The sequence below is a fragment of the Pagrus major genome, chromosome 16, assembly GCF_040436345.1.
Source record: "Pagrus major chromosome 16, Pma_NU_1.0".
Classification (NCBI taxonomy): domain Eukaryota; kingdom Metazoa; phylum Chordata; class Actinopteri; order Spariformes; family Sparidae; genus Pagrus; species Pagrus major.
Genome location: NC_133230.1, coordinates 8042441 through 8058641, shown reverse-complemented (window position 1 = coordinate 8058641; position 16201 = coordinate 8042441). Strand labels below are relative to the sequence as shown.

General features: G+C 43.8%; 1 protein-coding gene across 1 annotated transcript; it reads left to right on the top strand.

The window, feature by feature from the left end:
* Positions 1-14071: 14071 nt before the first annotated feature.
* slc35g2a (solute carrier family 35 member G2a) lies at positions 14072-15497 on the top strand. The gene has a single exon (XM_073482728.1). It carries the CDS (start codon positions 14072-14074, stop codon positions 15434-15436), a length of 1365 nt encoding a protein of 454 aa, XP_073338829.1. The 3' UTR covers positions 15437-15497.
* The last annotated feature ends 704 nt before the right edge of the window (positions 15498-16201 follow it).

Sequence of the window (16201 nt, the reverse complement as noted above, 5' to 3'; positions counted from 1 at the left end):
ATTCCTCCATTTATCATTGAGCGTTCAAAATGCTATAAAAAAAGAAAAATAGAGCGCAACCAATATATATGTTGGCCAATATTATCGACCGACATTGCAATCATTTTTTGCAAAACCACAGGTAAGTTCAAACGTTCCTGTTCTTCTGTTTCTTTATGTTGCAATCTTTATTTAGGTTGAATTTTCTCCTTCTCTCGACACAACTCAAACACCCCTCGGTCAGGCTTAGGAAAACAGCATGGTTTGGCAGAGAATGCCTGTTTTGTTTGCCGCAGTCACATATAAGCATGGTCCGTCTTCCCGTGACAGACAGCTGCTTTTAACACCGCATAAACAATAACCCCGGGAGTCCTTAAAAATATCCCCCTCGTGTGACTCGGACTGCAGTCTGCCATTTAGCGGCCTTGTTGGATGTAACGACGCCACCGCCGTCCCCTCCATGTCCGGATGTAAAAGTCAGCCGATAAGCATATAATGAGACCGTGATTGGTACAAATGTCCACCTTGGATGTATCTGTGGGTTTTGCAGAAAGGTTAATTCCTAACATTATATACGGCATGGCGACTGGGCTGGGTATTGGCTTATTATGGATATATTGGTATCTGGAAATGTTGCCCGATATGCATCGTTTTTTAAAAACTCTTGTAGAGAATATAAATTAGTTATCCCAGTAATTTTGGTGTTTCAGTGCACTGGGGTTCGATTCCAACCTGTGGCCCTTTACTGCATATCATCTCCTCTCTCTGTCTCTGCCCAATTTCCTGTGAAACAATTTTTTCTTAAATAAACGCTAAAATATCATCTTTAAAAAACAAAAAGTTTATTGTTATTTGAGGTATCATTGCAAAAAAAAAACCGAGTATATAACAGCAAATATATCGATATCTAATTTTGTCATTTTTGAGCAGCATCAGCCCCAAAATCTAATATCGGTCGGTCTCTAGTGAAAAACAATAATCACACTTTCACGGAGGCAAAAGCAAGGTCTTCAAATTACTTGATTTGAGTCCAAAACCCCAAGAAGTTTTATTTATGTCAAAGAAAAGCTGCAAAACCTCACACGGAAGAAGCTGGAAGCAGTAAACGTTTGTTATTTTTAAAGTGACTGAAACAATGAATTATTTATCTAAGTAGATGCAGATCAATTTTTAATTTTCGCTCGACTAATCACTGCAGCTCTAATAAACTCACTGGGCACATGTCCGCATAGAGATATGAAGGATTTTTCACCCAGCTTGCAGAGCACATCAGTGCATCAATGACCTTTGACCTGAGGTTTATGTTTGATGCTTTCTCCACCTCTCTCTCTCCCTCCTTCTTCTTCCACCTATGCCTCTCAACATTAAATGGAGAGAGGAAAAAGTAAATAGTGAGCGTGTGCCAATGGCCAAACTCCTATGCCATTCGTCTCCATGAGGTCCTTGGGCTGGAATTGGATGCGCATAAACCCAATTACAGAGTCTGGATGTGCGCACATTACTCAGACCTGCTCACGATGGTCTGATACTGCCAGAAAGAGAGAGATAGAGACAGAGAGGCTTCAGTTAATTATATTATTCCCACTTGAGAGTCATTAAGCGGAAATCAAACACCTGCATTATGAATGTGTGTGTGTGTATGTGTGTGTGGGTGAATGAGAAAAAAGAAAGGATGACAAAAAGTCTTTTTTTATTTCCATGTATCTTTGTAATAGATAAAGCAATGACGCACACACAAACACACGCAAGTGTACCGGGTGGTGCTTCATCTGACGGACGCACTGTTGTTTTGCCATAGCAACAGCACGTCTTCCTCATAAAAGCTGCAGCCAGATCCTCCCCTCAGGGTTATTTCACACACACACGTGCGCACACACACACATACAGAAACACACACACACACACACACACACGAATAATCAGACATTATTATTGTCTGATATTCTGGGTAATGAGGCATTCCACAGGTGCCATGCGCATCGAACGATACAAAAAGCAATTATAAAGCTGCTCCTTTCATAATTCTTTTGAATAATCCTTTGATTAACATTTTCTAAAATAATGTGTGTATTTTCTGACAAAACAAATGGGGAAAAGATGTTATAAAATATTTATTGTTTATTTTGTTTATTCTGAAAACCCTGCTCATGCATTAAAGAGTATTGCTGAGTCCATTTTTGTTTTTTGTTTTTACATATTTTGGTGTCTGAAAGACTAATAGGTGCAAAAGTTTTGTAAAAGTTACCGTGCATTAAAAGGTTAAGTCGGATCTAAACTAACCTTTTATAAGACACACAATAAGACAAACAAACTAACAGATTTGAGGCAGCGGTAGACTAGCAACTCCCATGTTCTGCTTGGTAAAATGGTGGCTTTGAAAAGAGCGATATAATAGCTGTTTTCTGGTTGAACAGGAAGGATTTGACTCTTTAGCAAAATGGTCCTGTTGTCAAACACTCAGAATAACAGTTTGAGCCCTTCAGTGGCAAAAACAAACACTGTTAGTGGGCGGACTAAGACGACAATTGCCCCACAACATTATGTTGCAGCCGCTGGAGCCTGTTTCACGGCTGCTGTCTGAGGCACTCCACTGGGCCAATTTCAAATGCTGTTTTTCATTACTTGTTAGACTTACACAACAACCATTTGCAAAAAAAAATAGGGCCAGTGCTTAAAAATACCAGAGTTAACCTTAACATATATAGTATGTGAATGATATGTGAATAAAATCATCATTTTTGTCTAATTCCATGCTTTGAATACCTGTTCTGTCTCTGCTGAGTACACATGCTCACTCACAGAAGACATGTTCACTCACAAGAGCCTGCTGTCTGGAGCTTTATGGACAAGTGCCTCGTGAAAGGCCACTTCAGGGAACGCCTCAGTGATTGATGGCCAACATTTATATCTCCTCAGTTGCTCTGGAGATCCAAACCAGTGGAATAATCCACATGTCTGCTGTCTTGACGTGCTCTGTTGATTCACATAAAGAAAACAGCACAGCCCTTCCCCTTTCCTCTAATTACTGAGAGGTCAGAGGAGTGTATTTGTCTGATTTGTAGTCAATACCATCTCATAGCACTTAATATGCAATCACCTAGAAAGAAGCATTTCAGTGAGATATATGGGAGCTGGTATTAAACCATTTTCACTTGTTCCATTGGCAGATTTCTTTTTACTTATCACAAACAAGAAATGGCTTGTATTAATTGTTTTTCCAGTGTTACTCCGGATCAATTCAGCAGGTCTGAGGCTCAGATAGTGGATGACTTGTTTATCGTTAGCCTGTTCTATCTTTTTGCATTTGTGACTAACCTATCAGGTTATATGATCCATAAAAGAAAAAAAACATTAGTTCTCTAATACTCAAATCTCAAGGTAGCTGCTCCCGATGAAAGAATATCCCACTCGAGAGCAAATTACATTCTGTACAACAACCAGAAGAACCAAAGATGCAAGAACTGGGTCAGAACAGGAGAGGTCACCATGATGTCTTTGTCCATGAAAAAAAACATGAAAATGAGTTACATCAGTGCCAGAAATTGATGTTTTTTGCCAGGCTGGAGGAGGATCTGGTGCATGTCGGAGTATCAGTGATAAGATGCTAAAATATCTTTGTATCAACTGTGTTTTGAAACCATCTGCACACAATTTTTATTCAACAATATTTAATCTACAGCACATGTAGAAGTTGTTTCTTGACCCAGGTTCGAATAATGACATTGCACCTTAAGAAATCTTCAACAATATATCAATTTTGAGACCAGGAGTGTCATTATTGAACACAATCTATATCTTTATGTTCTAAATGTAAAACTACACTCACACATATTGACCCACAGCGGCGATGCAGTTTGAATCAACATATATTCATGAACAGATGAATAATTTAGTTGCATATTTATAACCCTGCACATTTAACCTCTTGCTGCATTCTCTCGTTTACATCTGTGCGATTACACAATTAATGTCTAACCTATATGCACTACTTGTGCGATACTGTCTGGCTGAATATCCTCTTGTGCATTTTTTTTCAACCATGTTCAGACAAACCCAGACAAAGGGGGCTGTCTGTGCAGGGTGTTGCAATGTATTGCAGGGTCTATCTTTAGTTTTGAGCTTTTCATTGTCCCCTTAGGCCCAAATCCTCAACATTACCTCTTAAACTCATTCTGCCAACACTTGTTAATATCAAAGTTAATCTGATTCACATCCATCCAGTAATGTAGGCGCTAACATTCAGACTACACCTTATTTTTTAAGCATGCATGGCGCCTGTTTATGTGTTGGGGGTTACATAACCAGTAGACTTCCACAGTGTCTGCATCCAAACGTCTGGGTTGCGAGAGACACTTTTTGCCATACTCAATCAGAAGCATCCTCCATAATCTACAAAACTTATCCCAGGACTGTAACCATGGCAACAGAGGCTGTCTGGTGCGGTGTCAGCGCAGCGAAACCCTTTTAGGCTGTCAAGGTAATCACAGGTTATCACTCCAATAGTCAAGAGGGCTGACAAACATCTCAAAACACAGGTGTCCGCGGGGGGAGTTGATGACGCCTGCATGGGCTCTTTATGTATGCAGGAACACTCTCGCTTGACGTAGTGAGAGGTCTGTTTTATCCCCTGCTCTGTCTCATCTCTGCCGAGGCTGTTGGCTAACAGAGAAGCTTTACGTGGCCGTTCTACGTCTGTTCTATTTTTAATTTTTGACTCTGACCTTGCTGGCAGCTTTTCCCAAGGCTTTTTCTTTTTGTCTGCTGCTTTTCTGACACTCTGTTTCTAACTCCTATCTTCTACCTCTCCTTCTGCCCTCTATCCTCCTTTCCACCACTGTAGTGATGCAAAATGTATGAGAAGGCTGAGTGCTATATTAGCTGGAAAAAAGCCATTACAGTCTATCACAAACCTCACTTGTGAACCAGTCAGTCACATCCACCTCCTTCACTGGAACACACGCACACACTTACAGATGGTCTAGTGGACAGAGCCAAGATTTCTTTTTTTTGCTGCAGTGTGTGTGTGTGTCATACACCACCAGCCCATAAGGCTCCTAATTTTGCAGAAGATCCTCATCTTAATCTCAACAGGGGTGTTCTGTTCACTTTTCTTTCCTGCCTCCCGTCTTCCTCCCCTCCACCGCGGAGGCCCGTTGATGAATGTGTCCTGTCTGCGGTTGCGGTTCGCTTATTTCTGCTCTCATCAGCTCATGCTGTAATGAGAACAAGCGCTCAGACATCCAAGGACCCAAGCTTTGAATAATGGCATCCTGTTTATGCTTCATAAACACCGAACACCCCCAAAACAGGCCCATTTAATCCCCTGTGGCAGTCATTGCGAGAGGATATTGATTGATACATCAGTGAATAGCTCCTGTTTATTTATTAAAGAAAGCATCACTGTTAATTAAACTGTAAATTTAACATCCATGATATGGGAGCCTATTTCAGCTAGTTAAATTTATATGATAATTTTGACTTTTTATGTCATGATTTCAACTTTTTATCTCGATTATGAATTTTGAAATTCCATACTTCCATACTGATATACATATATATGTATACACACACATATATATACATACAGTATACATATTTATCACTTTTTTCTTTTAACTGGCAGGAATGGGCTTCCATGCCATGAATATATGACTGACAGACTGAGAATCATTATGTGGCCAATAAGTGTGAAATTGATAGAGAAACATCCCAGCCTACATGTGCTAATGTGTGAAAATAAGTGAGAAACAGACATAGATAATATGTGTTTGTGGTTTAATGCATGAAAACACAGATGAGGTTGCAGCAAAAAAAGTGAAAGACACTAAACAAAAAACCCAAATTTAGCGCACCGAAAGTCGACTTTGCCCCTTCCAGCTGTGGCTTTATCCTCCACCACACTCTATAATTCATCTCATCCTGAGCAGACATGGAGTAAGAGAGGCAGAGAGCTTCTTGATTCTGGTTCTCTCAAACTCTCCACCCTCCGCCCTCCTCTTGCCTCCCTCCTTCTCTCCACTTCCTCCCTGCTGTCAGCTCATCTCTGCTTCACTTAGCATATTCTTATCCCAGCAAGTCACCAACTCCTCCCCGGAGGCTGCACCTCCAAGTTCTGGATATGATGAACCGATTCCCAAAACCTGGCCGCGGAGTATGGATGGGATTTATACAATGCCCTAAATAGATGTGTCTCTTATTCATCGTAACCATGGAAACACTAGATATTCCTCCTCATCCTCAGAGAAACAGCTGAAAGCAAATGCATGGATGATATGAAGAAAGAAGGAAAGAAAGAAAGAAAGAAAGAAAAATATTGTTGTCAGTTAAATTCTGGACCACCATGCATCTCTCCGAGGAGCATTGCCGCTATGAAAACAGCCCCAGGACCGGGTCCAGCTCACAAGTACATTAACTTTTTCTACCAATGCTCAATTTGTCCATATTGAACTCATTTTGAACAGCCAATTTGGGTGGCATTTCCAGGCCAATTATGTGATAACTTCACCCCCGTTGTGTTAAATAAGTAAACAGCACAACTTTAGAGTCTGACGTCCCTGATTTACATAATGCTATTCGGGATTTTAAGGAGAGCGGGCCTCCTGAGAGTAAGCTCAGATTCTGTATTCTGAATGAGATGACGCACAGTATTCTTGAGCTCCAGCTTAAATTTGTCTTTAAATGAACGTCCATGATCCCTTTTATAATCCAACCAGACAGCAGATCTTTTGAAGGGTTGATAAGATATTCCAGAAGCGTTTTTTGTGATATGTGTAGGGCTGCAGACCTCTAATAAGCCCATACAATCATCTCATTCAGCTTGTATGGAAAGATTGGACAGGCTGCCTGTCTGTCTGCCCACGGACATTTCTGCCTCCTGGCACTCTGTACTCATAATGCATGACTGGAGTCTTCCACAAGGCTAGATGGATATTTTGCAAAAGCTATTAGCAAGCTAGCCGCACAAGACTGGCAGAGAAAGAGCAGCAAAAATGTCCAATCACTAACAAGCTAGCTTGACAGCGGTGAATCCTAACAAAAGCCATGTTCGTTCATCACAATAACGTGAGGTGTTTTTTGCCATGTGCGTGACACATGAGGTAGTTGGATACGGTTAGTGATGACAACTATGCGCTGCACTCACAGTACACAGCCGCTAAGCTGGTTGTTCAGCAATCAGTAGCACAAAGCACTCAGCCCCTGAGCCATAGAATGAGTGAGCGCCAGTGACAGACTTGTTCAGCGGCTAACGTTAGCACAAAACACACAGCCCCTGAGCCAAATAAACAGACCCCCGGCAGCAGCAACAGCATTGTTCAGCGGCTAACATTAGCACAAAGCACATAGCCCCTGAGTATACCTTACCCTGTTAGCACAAAGCATACACCTTCCTCAGTACAGAGTAACTGTCGCATCAGGTAGCCTTTTGGACTGAGGTATGTTAATGACAGCTAATTTGCTAACAGAGTTGTTTATATATGTATTTTTTAGACTTAAAAAGCTTAAAGCGAACTAGCCGCTAACACACCACCCTGCTGACCAGCAGGAGCTATACGGCAGTCTCTCTGAAGGGAGGCCTGAGGGGAGGGGGTAGGATCTTTTAGTTTGATTCATCAAAATTTAGCTTGCTCTTGCTGTTTCAAGACACCTACCAACCCCAGCTTCAGTCAACAGTAAAAATGTGACCAGCGTTTACAGAGAAAGCTTTAAAGCAGCAGTGCAAAGAGACTTGCAACACAAGGAAGTGATCTAAAAATAGCATCCTCACATACTTGAGCAACTTAAAGCTGCACTTATCAATATTTTAAATCAATAATGGTTCAAGTGACCATGTGTAATTCAGAAGGGGTCGATTGTAGTGACAAACCAACGGAGAATTATCACTCGACCCAGTTCTCCTCAGCTCTAAGGAGCATTTTAGCGTTTGTAACATCAGCTGCTTTTTTTGGTTCAGTCTCACCGGTCTTGACAAATGCATTTTCAGCTACAACAGGCAGCTGTATTTGGTAAACCCCGACTGTGCACTACCTGCTCAGAACCAAACAGCAGGCAGACAAAATTAGCAACTAGCTGGTGAACATAGCAGAGCATTAAGCCGCTAACGAGCCAGACAACTCCCTTAAGGAATTATTAAAGCTCAACCAGAGTTTGAAGGGAAATTAAGATTGGATTTACAGTTGTTGGGGGGGTCAGAGACATGACTCCAAATAAATGCTAACATTGCACTGTGTCTGCCTAATGTGTAATTAGGCAACTGTTTGCTTAGTGCTAAAAGTTGCCTCGTTATCTGCAATAGACAATAGCCTGCGGCACAGATTATCCATTAAGTGTTTGCGAATATAAAGTGACAGCGGTATCTGCACTGGCATCGTCACAGAGTCATGAGCTAATTAGGGAAATCTCCATTAATTGGTTGGCAAAGAAACCTGCAGACTCTCCATGGTACTCACTTGGACAACACAGAAATAGAAAAAGCACAACATGTAGAACAGAAACGGTTTGTTCCAACAAATGATACTGACATTTACTGGCTGTATTATTTCTACAATCCAAATATCTGGGGCAATTAGTCAACAGAAAGATGTTTTCTTCCCATCATATGCTCATGGGTTCATACTGTATTTGATCTTGTTATTGACTGTTCTGCATCTCCCAGTGGTCCCAGTGGAGGAGTCAGTCTCCCGCGCTAACAGCGTTGCAGCAGCCGGAGGCTTCTCGTTTCACAGTACGATGGTCCAACCTAACAACAGTGAACCCAGGTGTATTTGACAAAGGTTAATACTGCTCGGAATACAGCAGAGCACGCAAGTGTTTCGGCAACAAAATGTCAAAGCAATTACTGTTAGCTTGCAGAAAGATGAAAGTGTCAGCGATTCTGCTGCGGTTGTGAGTCGAACAGAGGAAAGAAAATGAAGAAACTGAGCTCGGTTCTCTTTATTCAATCTCGTCTCACCACCATTATCGCGATTACATCCAAATTGCCAGGATAAAATCACATCAGGAGATGGTAAGCGATGGTGGAGTGGAGTTAAAAATGAGAAGGCTGCCAAGCCAGTGACCACAGTTCAATACTGTGTTTCAACAATTGTAAGTTTGACGCCACTGGATATTTTTAGGGAGATCTCTAATTTCCAATTTTCAGGTATGTTTGTGACGACAATAAAAATTACATTTTGAACTCAAGTGAAAGATAACAGATGACAAACTGACCTTGAAAATGCTCTTAAATTTAAGCGTCCCTGTAGTGACCTCGAGATATCTCAAGCTGTGTTTTTGGAAACCAAAACAGGTATTTTAAGCCAAAACATGATCTTTTCCGAACCCTAACCATGTCATTTTTACAAGGTTACAAGGTAAAATTGTAAATTCAACCTAAGAAATGTAAAGTTTCTACATAAAAGTGGTTTGCAGACTCCTACATTGCCAATATTTAGTCTTTGCTGAATTACATAGCCATTACATAGCCAAGGTCAGTGGACGGACACCCAAACATAATATCTATCTATAACAGTTGACATATTATTCCAAAACCAAAGATGCTGCTGTAACAGCCTCATCTTTTCCGTGAAGGCTTTCCACAAGATTTTGTAACCTGGTAGCACGGGATTAGTAGCCAAGCAGCCATGAGAGCATTAATGAGGTCAGCCAAAGAAGTTGGGCGATGTGGCCGACTGACTCATTTATCCAGTTCATGCCGAAGGTGTTGGATGGGGTTGAGGTCTGGGCTCCCTGCAGACCAGTCAAGTTGATCCAAACCAAACTGGCAAAACATTGGAACAGCTTGTTTATTAGGTTATGAAAAAAAATATATATATTTCACACACACACACACACACACACACACACACACACACACACACACACACACACACACACACACAGGTTGACAGATAACATACAATGACACAATGATTAGGGGTGTGTAGTGCTGGTGTTCAGTGCATGTCACGCATGCTCAGACGTTATGATTAGTCCCCCTCTTCTCGCGCCCTCTCACTCTCTGTCTCTGTCTCTCTCTCTCTCTCTCTCTGTCTCGCTCTCTGGCCGAGCTGAGGAGGAGCATCTGTATCAGTGCACAGAGGGATGGACGGGCAGCAGGTCGCCATAAAACGCACGGTCTCCTCCCGCAGAGCTGAGTGAGGTGAGGTGACCGCAGGTGTCGCGGTCGGGCCGGGGCTGAGAGGCGCGTCCGTCCGTCGCGGTGCCCTTGAGTAGGAGGAGGAGGAGCAGGAGACTTGCCGCAGGACAGAGAAGAAGACATGGAGAAGAAGAGGTGATGGAGCTTTTGGAGATGCTCGGCTGATGACTGAGGCTGACCGAGAGTGAAGTTCAACCCGGCGGGATCCGCTGGTTTGCGGGAAAGCAGGTGAGCTGAGGCTTTCTGTGTCACCATTAACGATCCACCTGGTGGTTTATTGATCGGATGTATATATTATGTAGTTATAACACGAGATTCAGTGGTAGGTGACTGATTTGGAAAACCGTCTGAGGACTCAGTCGGGGTTCATCGATTGAGCCACCGTGTGCCGATCTGCGGGCGCATGCAGAGCGCAAGCGAGTGCGCGCTTGTCTCCATTCAATAATTCGTCATGGGTCACGGGTCTGGCTGTCATTGTCGGCTACAATATTACACACACACACACACACACACACACACACACACACACACACACACACACATGCACACACATGCTGTTTGATACATGCTGCAAAACACCTCACAGAGTGTGCCAGGGGCGGGGATCGAACCGCGGTCTTTGCAGGCGACCAGCAGAGATATGATGCCATATTTATTTATTTTGTGAAATTTTATTGAATTTGAGTGCGAATGCTGCACAACCCCTCTGTTTGCCTCCGTATGTGTGTGTGTGTGTGTGTGTGTGTGTGTGTGTGTGCGTGTGCGTGAGAGTGTGTGTGAGCCCTTGGCGTCACTGGGGCGCATCACTCAGGAACCCAGATAACCTTGAGAATAACATCTCCAGCCAGACACCCACTGACTTAAACACACACACACACACACACACACACACACACACACACACACACACACACACACAGATTTACATAACATTCAGTAACCCTCAGCAAAGAACACACACCCACCCACATAAATATATAATTTTAATGTATATATTTACCTCCACAGTAACCTACAAACATAAATAAGATATGACAGCTGCATAAAGCTTTCAGGCTGTTCAGGAGCACCAGTGACAAATTGATTAGCCTGTTAATAGTCCATATCAAATATGTTATTGCTCGTAAAAGCATGGGAGTCTTTAGAGGATGTTTGTCAAATGAAATATAGTAGAAGATGGATATAAATACACCAGGAGGACAGCATACAGTTAGATTTTTCTGCTGCTGGGCTCACCTTTTCTTTTCTTTTTTTGGTGTTGGCTCGTAGCCGCTCACTTTAGGGTTGTGTAAGGTGTGAAACAAGCTTTTGAGAGCAGCAGCAGCGGCATTGCAGAGGTAGGCTGCATCATCCACGGCCGTAAATATTACCGACTGAGAAGCAAAGAGTCACACAGGAACGTTTTGATCTCTTTTTTGCTCTTCCTGAGCAGCAGATCAGGCTTCTTTCTTTCCGTCTACCTTTGAGAAGTGAATGACTACATCTTCTCAAATGTCACCAGTGCAAACTCAAGCCTGTGGCTATTTTTTACTTCATTCAGCGGGCTGAGAAGTTGTGTAATCGAAGCCACAGTTTCATTCAGTCCAGATTCATCGTTTGAGCGCAGGACAGATTTACAAGTTTTGGAGATTTAAGAAGGGATTCATTAAAGCTGAAAAGTTCAATTTCCTCAAAACCAATATTTTCAAAGACAAGTATTTATATCCTACTTAAAATAATTGATGTTATGTTATGATTTAAAACAGCACTCCACACCATGACCCTCCTGTCTGTTTATAATTCAGGCTCATCCGTGGGACTACTCGACACCTCCAGAGAGGGTAAAGGCCTCCTAGCTGGCCACAAATTCACTCGCATCCTCCTGCTTCCACCAAATCAAACAGACTGCACCACCGAGAGTGTGAGAAACAGCAGCGAGCTGCTAAAACTGCTGCAGTCAGATCGTTCATCCAGACCTTTAGGCTGAGCAGGAAAAAATATAGTGAAACTGAAGAGCTGTTTCACTAGCCTGATAAAATGTGACTTTGTCTGGCATGTATTTGAATTGTCAGAGTTGGGTGGTATGAGAAGATGATGTCAGAGAGTAGATGCAGGTTATATTGTAGTGTCCCTGAACAACTCTGGCAGTATGAGGTCAGTGTTGGCAGTCGATGTGCAGGACTGTCTTGTGGCAGCATTGTTTTTTTTATATATATATCTTTTGCATTAATGTGATAAAGTACTTTGGTTTCAGGTGTTTAATTAGCATGTTAGCACGATGACATTAGCATGTAGATCATATCACCGTTCTGCCTAAGCAGAGGACGAAGGGGTAAGATGAGCCACTTTTTACATTTGATTATTTTGCTGCAAAATGAAAGTGTAATTGTTTCTAATAATAGTTACTATATATACCTCAGGTTGTTGTGTACCCATGGAAATTATAACAAGTTATCTAATTATGATGGTTTCATAACAATGAAAAAAAGTAGTCCTTTGGCTGAACCTGCCCCAACATCTGGCACATTTTACCCAACAACCTCCATTTGGACAAAACTGCTTCACACAATGGCTCAGATCCACAATTATGCTAAGTTTATGACCTTGTTTTGCTTACACTGACTTAAATCAACATGCAATAATGTCAAAACACATCTATTTTATTTGGTTAGATGTTGGTATGACTAGCTATATATTACTTTCAGGTCTATTTTTGTTGAGAACTGCATGCTTGACGTGGAAAAATAGGCGAAGCTCTGCATGATGCGTGTTGTGTGGCTCATGCAGGCTGTTAAGCAGGCGTCAGTCTTGCCATTGAATTATTGCTGACATGTTGTGATTAAAGTATGAATGGCCACTTAGATTGTGTGTGTAGCTACAGTATATCAAAAAGTCAAGTGACGATGTGGTTCGTTTGCTGTGGTTGTGTCGCATTCAGTTCATAAGAACTATTGCAAGAAAAAGCCAATGTTTTTATTTCTGTTCAAAGCAATTCTACAGAGTGCAAACACTGTCAGAGTCCACAGAGGACATGCTTGTACAGTTATTGTACGTATATATGGCTTTTTTAAATTTCAATATAGACAAGAAAAGAGGCCAAATTACTGTTGGGTAATGGCTTACTTTGCAGCTCCTGGGAAATAACTGAGCACTATGCTCCATATGGCTTTACATGAAAAATAAACATTACACCGTGTGAAAGTGTTCCCCGTTCCCAGAGAAACCGGTGGACTGCTGAGAGTTTTACGAGCTGAAATGCAGCAGTGTGCCATACAGCACCTGCATGACCATATTGTTCTGCTGCAGAGGGCTGTTACTACGTCGGTAATAGGTTAGTCATCCGTGGAGCGGGAGGACCTTGAAGGGAAAAGTTGAAGAGACGGAGAGAAGAAAGGAGAAGGAGAGATTAGATGAGACATGGGATGCACAATTCATAGACTATTATAGTTCTGATTTTCCGTGCATGAATGTGTAGAGAAAAGGAAGAAGACAGAGGCAGAAAACATAGTTAGACACAGAGAGATAAAAGACAAATGAGGCAGTCAGCACTTCCTTATGTAACTGTCATTGCCAGCAATCTCTAACCCCCCCTTCAAGGTTGCGGTGTCTAAGAAGACTAAAAGGAGCAGTAATGGCTTTGCTAATCTGTCGTTCTGGTTCTGTATGATTCCGCTAAAATGAACTCAATGTGAACTCTCATCACATAGAAAAAACAATTAAACTTGTGATTGCTCAGACGGGCAGTGCTTACGTGCATCCCCCGCCAAACATGCGGGGCACATGGGAAGATGTGAGTCACATCTCCTGCTATTATTATCTGGGATATTAAAGATATATGAGATATCAGGCAACATCCCAGAGAGAGAGGCTGCTGGAGGGTGAAAGTAGAGAGAGGTAACGTTTGTGTAAAATTTATGTTGTATGTGGCTCTAAAAGTGTCCTTTCTCCTCCCTCGCAGGTCTTCATTGAGGTTTAAAAATGGAGTCAACTCACCTCCTGGGCAGCTCTAAGAAGAGAGTAAAGATCCACCCTCACACTGTCACTGCCAAATACGCCACGCACACCCCCTACTCCCCTCAACCTGGGGTGCACACACACTTCCCCCAACCTGGGGACGAAGGCTACGACGATGCTCCATCTTTTGAGGACTTTGGCTCCTTCCTGGAGGAGACGTCAGACAAGAAACAGTTGACGGAGTCCAAGAAGTGGCCATTGACTCTGTTTGGCTCCAAAGACAAGGACACGAGCAGCAAACCTCCGGCTGCTGCTGCTGCTGGGGGAGGAGATGGAGGCGAGGGGGTAGCTAGAGGGGCAAAGGGGTCAGGGAGAGGGGTAGGGGAACAGCTGGCCAGTTTCGGGGAGGCGTCTGTGTCTGCGTCCCGGCTCACCTGGGTGGGGCTGGTTGGTGCGGCGCTGGCTCACGGCTGTTTGATCGTCCTGACCCGCCTCGCCTCTGAACGCTTCAGCCTGGGCCCCCTGTTTCTGCTCTTGGTTCGATCCATCGTCCAGCTGCTGTCTGTGGCTGTACCACTGCACAGGGGGGAGAACCCTTTTGGACCAGAGGGCTACCGCCTACGTCTCCTCTGCTACGGCATCGCCTATTCTCTCTCCCTTTGCTGCGCCTACTCCTCATTAACCTTCGTCTCTCCTGGAAATGGCACAACGATGTGGCGCCTAGCAACCACGGCGCTGTCGGTGACCCTGGCCTTCCTGCTCCTGGAGGAGAGGCTGGGATTGGCTGATGGGATCACCTTAGCTGCAGGACTGTGCGGTTTGGGGCTTGTGTTGCTTCCCACAGATGACGAGAGCAATTCAGACGCACCGACCGACCCAGTTGTGTTCTGGAGGGGTGCGTTCGGCTGGTCTCTCGCGGCTCTCGCAGGGCTGTGGATGGCTCTGGCGCTGGTCGGGTATCGCTCCCTGAAGGAGAGGGTGGGAGTGGGCACGGCTTTGTTCACAGTCAGCTGGACGGGCTGCCTGCTCGCCCCGGCCTCCTTGGTTCTGCTCCAGGAGGGCTGGTCCTGGCCTACAAGTGCCCAAGCCTGGGGTCTCGTCCTTGGCCTGGTCGCCTGCTCGGTTGCCGCCTTCCTGGGTATGACGCACGCCCTCACACGACTCCACCCGGCTTTGGTCTCCGCCTCTCAGAGCCTGGAGATACCTGTCGCCATGCTGCTGCATCTGGCCGTGCTGCCGTTGGCTCCCACTGCGCCGGAGGTCGTCGGGAACGTGATGGTCATACTGAGCGTCGGTTGGCTGGTGGCGATGAAGCTGCTACCCTCCCGCGGGGCAGGGCGCCGCCAGAGGGAGGAGTATGAGGAGATTCTGGACTCACCCATTAAATAGACTTCTCTTCACACCGCCTCCATCTCTTCCCGTCACCTCATGAGATTGTTTCCAGTGTACATAAGAGACTGCTAAATGTTTATTGGAGCTTTATCTATTTTGTATTGTCCTCTTTGCTTTTGGGAAAGTGCCAATATTGTTGTCGTCTGTTCCAGTACCTGTGATGTGATATTAAAATCTCTCAAACACATTCTTGAAGCCACTTGTAATCAGTATCTCGCCTCCGTAAGAGTGAGTGTGCGTCGTGTGTGCGTACATTGGCTACATTTCACAACAGTCATTCTTACCAGCCAGCTGAGGGTTAGCCAAGGATTGATGCCATCTATTCAACTGCTGGCGAGAGAGAGAGGAAAAACAGGGGATGGGAGGAAGGAGAGAAGAGCAAGACACACAATCAGTGGAAGATAAATGGGGGCAGAGGGAGAGGAGATGATGGGATTGGCATACAGATAAGAAGCAGGGGGAGAAAGGAGAGTGATGGCAGATGACGAAACGGAGATGAAAGAGAAGGAAGCCGGGGCAGAAAGCGAGGCTGATGGCAGCTGGGTGTTGTGCCGCGTCTAGCCAGCTGGCTGGTAAAAACACTGTTCTGTGCGAGGGGAGCAGTCATTACGTCTAATAACTACCTGTCAGACACATAAGTACCGTCACTTTCTGGGTCTCTCCTCTTGTATTTTCCTCATCATTAGCCTCCTGTTTTTCTTTTTGTCAGGTTCAAAAATGAATGAAGCAAAAACAAAATTTAAAAAAATGAGATGATACGAT

What these genes read in the sequence shown, in the direction of transcription:
- slc35g2a (XM_073482728.1), top strand. Translation starts at nt 14,072, where the DNA reads ATGGAGTCAACTCACCTCCTGGGCAGCTCTAAGAAGAGAGTAAAGATC.